We start from the raw sequence: 6,934 nt of genomic DNA, 5'->3' as shown, positions 1-6,934 counted from the left end.
TTTTGATATAAACCCCTATCACTTTATTAATTTGAAAAGTATAAACCACCAGGTCTCTATATGTTCAAAGAACACAAAGTTTAGCAATACATTGGAATAGGCCATGTTGAGTCTCGTACATACCACCAATGCAGAAGTTTAAAAAAAAGAAAACACATAAAAAAATAATTGTGTGGTACTGAACAAGAACACTTGCTTCTTCACTCAACCTGGGCAGCCATCTTTAATATGCTTTAAATGATCATATCACGAAGAGTTTTTAACTAAACTTGATTCTTGTTCCTGTGTTTTAGAACCCTGTTTCAGACCCTGAAAAAAAGAGTAGATCATGAGTAGAGTAGAGGAGTTGGACAAATGACTATGGCATTATATGGCTGCAATAATTCAAGTAATGGCAGATTTAAGAAGAGGCAATAACTATGGAAATTTGCAAATGTAATTTCACCCATACCAAGTAAAATCCTGTGTGGTAGCCACTCATGTACCAGGAGATCAGCATGGCCCCCAGGGCTTCATCCTCCTCTAGTATGGCAGATATCATGGGCGGTGGCGGTGGAATCATCTAGATACGTGGAAAGGTCAAGCAGAAAGAATAAAGTAGGCCTTAACTTGTGTCCTTAACTGAAAACTACAAAGCAATGCAAAAGACTGGCGAAGAGCAGGCCAAGACACATGAATGTGATCAAGGTTTTTCCATCAAATATTGACTCTTTCTAAGTTAAAATATTAGTATTGTGTGTGTTTTTTTTTAATGAATATGAACTTATTTTCTTATCAGTTTTGTTATTTTGACCTGTTGTAATTTTCTGCAAACAAATACTTTGATGTGTAATTTGGGATACATAGGATTTGACCCAGTAGGTCATCATATCCATCCCATTGTTAAAGTACACAGAATGGGCCAACAGCATCTTTTGCCAATGTGGGCCACTATAGCTATCATCATCAAAGCATTTCCTTAGTGGAGTTCTTAAATTCCTGGAAGCGTCGCTGAGGAGGTGCTTCCGGAACACCTGGCCCTTGGACCCAATTACTAACATCTTGTGGTTCCATTTATCCTAATGAAATACATTAGGAATCAAAGAAAGTAACGTTTAGAATGACTTAATGAAGAACACTTACTGGAACAGCAGCGGGGGGGAAGAGTGGGGGGAAACCACACTTAGGAAGTTTGCTGTGACCGGACTTTCTGCCTTCTCCCTAACGACAAAATGGAAGTGAAAGACAACTGGCGTGAGGTGGAATCAGTGTCTCAATGATACTCTTGTCACAAAGGGAGAGAACTGCCCTTGCAGGTATTTTAGATGTTCTTTGTACCTCGACGTGTGAAAGGTAACTAAACATATACAGTATGTACTAAACATAAGTACACATACAGACAAACATAATTACTAAACATAATTATAATAAACATACTTTTATAGTAAACATAAATATATAAACTATATATTAATATATAATATAAAATATATGTCAATCAGATGTCTACACTTAATAGATCAGTACACAACTAGTTTCACCGATATAGAGGATCTTAACACAGTGGCCACTTTATTGGGTAAACCTTCACACCTGCTTGCTCAAGCACATATGGGATGTGAACACTGTGGTCGAGGAGCATGGCCAAACTGGTTGAAGTTGACAGGAAGGCCATAGGACATCCTGTGTAAGCGAGTGACCCTATTGGTCCAGGTCAGTTAACAAACACAAGAAAACAAAGTCCATGAAAATGTGCTTGTTGAACTCCAACGGGAACGGGAGATTAGCAGCATGAAGAAATCAGGACCTTGTCAGGGCCTTGTCATCCATGCCATCAAGAAACCAGGTTGCTATGGTGGTAAAGGGGGTCCTACCCAGCACTTGGAAGGTGTACCGAAGAAAGTAGCTACTGAGTGTATTTTTTGGGTTTGTTCTGTAAAAACCTTTATTTTTTTCCTACCGTTCTAGATTTTGTTCCTGAGGATGGTCCAGGGTGACTTGGCAGATGTGTTGAAAACTTTTCACCATCTTCTGCTGAAGACTCCTCCGTCGCATGGACCTACATATGATTTGAAGAAAACAAGTCAGCCATGTGGTTTAACTAATAAATTCATAATTTACCGAAATATTCATTACCCATAAGATGTGTGACCAATAGGAACACATTCCAGAGGAAAGAAAACGATCAACTTGGGTTCTGTTTATGTCTTGTTTGTTAGTAGTTGCCTCAAGCGCCAAAGTGGCGTGAAGATTTTAAAAGACTATTTAGTGCCAAGACACCAGTGCTTTGGGTACCAGTCAAAATGCTTAAAATGTCATCACAGGGATTGGTCAGGTTTTTAAACCTGGCTAGCTCCCAAAACTCTTTCTCTGGACTGGTCAAACCAGTTGGCTTCAGGTTGTTCTCTACTTTTAATTTCATTTGAAGTTACTTACATTCAGTACACTGTGCAATGCAAACAGTATTTAAATAGAAACCCAATACATCCAAGTAGTGATGTGAGTGTATCTGAAAAGGGTAAGAAAGAGCCCTACTCCCTCTGGTGTTTCCTCTTTCACAGTGCCTGCAGACAGAAGATCTTTCAGGTAATGCTCCTCCTTGTTTCCATAATTTGTGTAGACAACAAAGCCAGTGCCTCTCTTGTGATCAATGGAGGTAATTCTGGCTGAATACAAGTTCCCATCCTCAGACCACCGAGCACAGCAGGAGTCACCAACTTTCCACTAGAAGAAAGACAAGTTTGACTTTTTCAACACAGTGTACTAGTTTCAGTGCAAACTATTCAGAACATCAGAATGTTGTACCGTTTAGTTCAGCGCTACCGTGGCAACTATACCTCTTTGCTAGAGGAAGCGTTGCTCCTTTTTCTGCTACTATTCCTTACGTTGTTTTTCCGTTTCTTCCCAGGTTGTTGTTGTTTGGATTCCGGGTTCTCCTCTCCTGTCAGTGCATGCTGATGGTGGAAGTAGACGGGTACACTGAATAAAGATCTAATACAGACATTGTACAGACAAAATGGACAACGTACATACAAAATAAACCGTCATCTCATATTTGTTGAGATATTAACAATAATAAGCAATCTAGTCGAAATGCAAAAGCTGCCCTGGACATGATGCCTCGGAGACCTCACTCAGGATTGCCTCAATATGGCAACACTAGCCTCCCCCATCATCACAAATATATGTGCTATCATGGATATTCATTTAGGTTGCATAGCAAACATACAGTTAGCTTCCAGGCTAGGGGGAAACTAGCATCTGCGTTTGCTTACAAATCTTAAAGGTTTAAAGGTTTAGTCCGCAATTCCAATCCAATACACTTTTTGTCAAATTGCTCCTCAAGGTCATCTAGTCGTCTGCTCAAAAAAGAAATAACACAACTGAGCCATTAACAATTCTAGTCAACTAATGGCTTCAGGAGCAGGCAAGGGAGGAGTGGAATATGATAGCTGTAGAGCTCAAATATCAACAACGCTGTCAGCTTTGCGGACTATCTCCTTTTCCACAACTTATTAATTTCATTGGTTAAACATCCTGTCAGTCACCAAGACAGAAAGACTGTGGGCGGGAACCTTCAGTGCTTAAATCAATAGATGGATTACTAGAGACCAGAGACATTATTTCATCATTATCATCACTGCATTGGCACTACATTAGGATGGAATCACATCAAATCAGTCAAGATCCTCCTCTGCATGTACAAGGGTCCAAAGGTATCGCATTCACTGGAGCTCTAAAGCACAGCTGATATTAGTTAGCCTACTAATGAGGTGTATGTAAGATCAGTGTCAGATAGGTGATGGAGATCATTTCCAAACACTGTTAATGACTTAAAAATATAATAATCAAGTGCCTTGTATTATTAATTACTAGTGCTGTCAGTTTAACGCGTTATTAACGGCGTTAACGCAAACCCATTTTAACGCCGTTAATTTTTTTATCGCGAGATTAACGCGATTTTTTTTTTTTTTTAGATTTACATTCTTTTTGGCCTCGCAAACTGTGTAGTAGGCTAACGTTACGGTTTGAGTGAATGGTCAGCGCGATACGGCGAAATGGATGATAAAAAGCTTCTGAATGGAAAGTTTACTTTTAAAAGTTGTGTTGTGCAAAAGAAGCGAGCTTCACTATTGTCTGAAAATGTCAACAGGCAGCTGGCTGAAAGCAAAGAAGTAGTAGGCTTACCTTTTATTGGTAACCTAACTGTTACGGTTCATTGTTTCTGAAATAAGAGGCCTGACTGCTATGTTCCCAGCAAACTTGAAAAAAAGAAAATATTAAGCCATGGTTTAACTGCACTACAGGCTGAGTCCTTGTTTACCTGAAATGTGCACTTTATAATTTTATTTTGTTTTTCAATAAAATAAAACATTTGCATAAAGCAAGCCAATCCACTTTTCCATGTTGATAAGGGCATTCAAATAAAAATAAAAAGATGGAAAAAATAAATAAACGAAGGGACATTTAGAATAGATAAAAATTCGCGATTAATCGCGATTAATTTTGAGTTAACTATGACATAAATTCGATTAATCGCGATTAAATATTTTAATCGTTTGACAGCACTATTAATTACCTTATATGAATCATGTACTTATGTAAGCAGGAACATGGCTTTTCTGTGTTTCGGCATGTGTGTGAGAATATTAGGTGCCACTTAGTCTGCATTTGTACAAGAGCATGTTTAGACCAGAGGTGATAAGCTTCTTCCGACCTTGTGCAAAACTGCCATCCTTGCAATATAAGGGAGCCTCGGACGTCAGAGATCCAGGTTATCCCTTCTGAAAACTAAACTTCTGTCTATATAAACCTTGTGCGATGTGTTTATCAGGGCTTCACTTTCAGCCTTGTGCTGGGAGTGAGCCCGATTGCAATTGTTGTTTGTCTAATAAATATACTTATACGCAGCTCCGGAGTCCTGAGGTAACTAGGCTCTCCAATGAAAAGGTTTTCTGTAGGTTTCCTAAATTTGTATCAGGGTTTAACCAAAGTGTGTCATATTTTGCCTCATGGTAAAACTAACCAATGCCATGTTTGACTTACAGTGGGTGTGTATACAGACACACAGACACAGACACAGACACAGACACACACACACACACTACTCTCATCCAGCAAACTCTCAAGCACCCATAGTATTTTTTGTGCAAAATTGTTTCTATTATTTGTAGGCTAACTGAAGTGGTCTTGGACTGAAGATGATTTGTTTTCCTCCTTTTTTACAGAGCCTACCACATGCATTTCTCTGAGCAGAGGACCCACCTTGTTTAACCCTAAAGAGACGTTTGTTGACTCTCTTTTGTTGCTGTGAACTGAACAATAAAATACCTCTGTTGAACATATCTGGACTGGAACGTGTTCCTTTAGGTTGCTCTTGTTAATACAAATAGCAGTGTTGAGTGTTTTGTGCTTAATGTGTTAATATTACCTAAAGCCAATACAATTATTATCTTGGAATTTTAGTTTTTAACTATACTCTGTCTGAGTTGTGGTAGATATCACCTAGCACCTGAACACTGAAACTGTCCCACCACCACCATAAACTTAACTGTAGTTACCTCTACAGTCAGTGGTTTACCTTTCACTAGTTCCGGTCTCTGACGTAGCACCCCATTCAGTTTTCCTTAATGGTCTTTTGCCAGCTCTGGAAGCCGAAGCTCCTGAAGCACACAACGGACTCATGTCCCGTCATTTCCCCACAAAAACATAGCAATCCGAAATGCACAGGGTGATCTCCTGTGTGTGCCACATATAAGTCAATACTTTCTCGTGAGTAGGGTAAACTCTCTCTGGCCCACGGGATAGTATCTGGTACGCACCAGAAACATTAAAGACCCCTCCCCCACGTCCCCTTAGGGGCTCTGTACATGTGTGATGTAAAGAATGTACCGGTATACAAATGCTCATATAGCTTTGTAACTATGCTTTATTTTGTATGTTTAGGTCTTACAGTACTTCTTTCAAATAAGTTCAAACCCTGCCTTTGTATTTTCTCGGAGGAGCTTTTAGGCTTTGTATCTTTCATAATCTGGACCCAGTTTTGTTAATGCATTATCTTCAGAGTTATAATGTGGTCAACGTTATAGTTGTTAGCAACCCAGGTCGTGCCATTCATACCAAAATCAACCCGTGTCCAACCCAAGAGAAGCAGAGTAAAAAAAAACAAGTCCACCCTTTAATATTAAAAATCAACACAGGTCGAACGCTGGTATGAAAGAGGTACGTTTCGTGCGCCGTTTGACCAGCCAAATAGATTTCCATTGGAAGTGTGTACATCTACGAGAGACAGACATAGCTAGTATGTTTTCATCATCGCAAGGCACGCGAATAGTGCAAGTTTCACCTTGTTACATTGACACAAAAAAAATATGCTTACCTTAAAAGACGCCACCGCTTTGTCATAAGCTTTTATCAGGGCCGTGTCGTCCCAGATGTCGGAATCGTCACTCTGGATAAATGACGGTCAACAAACTTTTTAACAATGCCAAACATTTAACAGACCTATATCAGGTGAACTCTCTTTACATCTTAAGAGCTTGAACCTGTGCTGCCTGTAGCCTATTTCCTGGCAACGTCTATTACGATTTCACAGTGAGCATGCTGAAACTGATGGCAGTGAGTAAGTTAATGACCGTGAATATAATATTATTGGCCAAGCAATACGTCTATTAACAAACGAGTCTGCTAACGTTACAGGATAAAGTCGACAAGTCTAAATACCAATGTTTCAGAATAGCTAGACCTACTTGTCCTGTTCCACGGGAAATAAGGTCTTCGTTGCAAGAATTTTCCATAACAGCACCTGATAAAATACACGTATATATCGTCGAACTGATATAAATGTTACAATAAAGTTTTAACCAAGCAGGTATACATCAGCATTGTATTTTTCTACTAAGTCGACATCATTGGTTCATCATCGTGGCACTTCTTGATGACGCCAAATATCAGC

At 39.4% G+C, this 6,934-nt stretch overlaps 1 protein-coding gene across 2 annotated transcripts; it reads right to left on the bottom strand.

Moving 5' to 3' along the window:
• smn1 (survival of motor neuron 1, telomeric) lies at positions 1–6,931 on the bottom strand. 2 transcript variants are annotated; one of them, XM_042708188.1, is made up of 8 exons: positions 6,729–6,931; positions 6,359–6,430; positions 2,865–2,933; positions 2,515–2,703; positions 1,940–2,038; positions 1,123–1,200; positions 452–562; positions 1–309 (listed from the first exon to the last, which is right to left on the bottom strand). In XM_042708188.1, exons 1-8 carry the CDS (start codon positions 6,774–6,776, stop codon positions 247–249), a joined length of 729 nt encoding a protein of 242 aa, XP_042564122.1. In that variant the 5' UTR covers positions 6,777–6,931; the 3' UTR covers positions 1–246. The 2 variants fall into 2 exon arrangements, with proteins under 2 accessions (XP_042564122.1, XP_012691390.1); XM_012835936.3 differs by having other exon boundaries at positions 2,817–2,933; positions 6,729–6,929.
• Between the last annotated feature and the right edge of the window lie 3 nt (positions 6,932–6,934).

The sequence above is a fragment of the Clupea harengus genome, chromosome 7, assembly GCF_900700415.2.
Source record: "Clupea harengus chromosome 7, Ch_v2.0.2, whole genome shotgun sequence".
NCBI classification, from domain to species: domain Eukaryota; kingdom Metazoa; phylum Chordata; class Actinopteri; order Clupeiformes; family Clupeidae; genus Clupea; species Clupea harengus.
The sequence above is the reverse complement of the archived record's forward strand: the minus strand, read 5'-3'. Positions and strand labels throughout refer to the sequence as shown.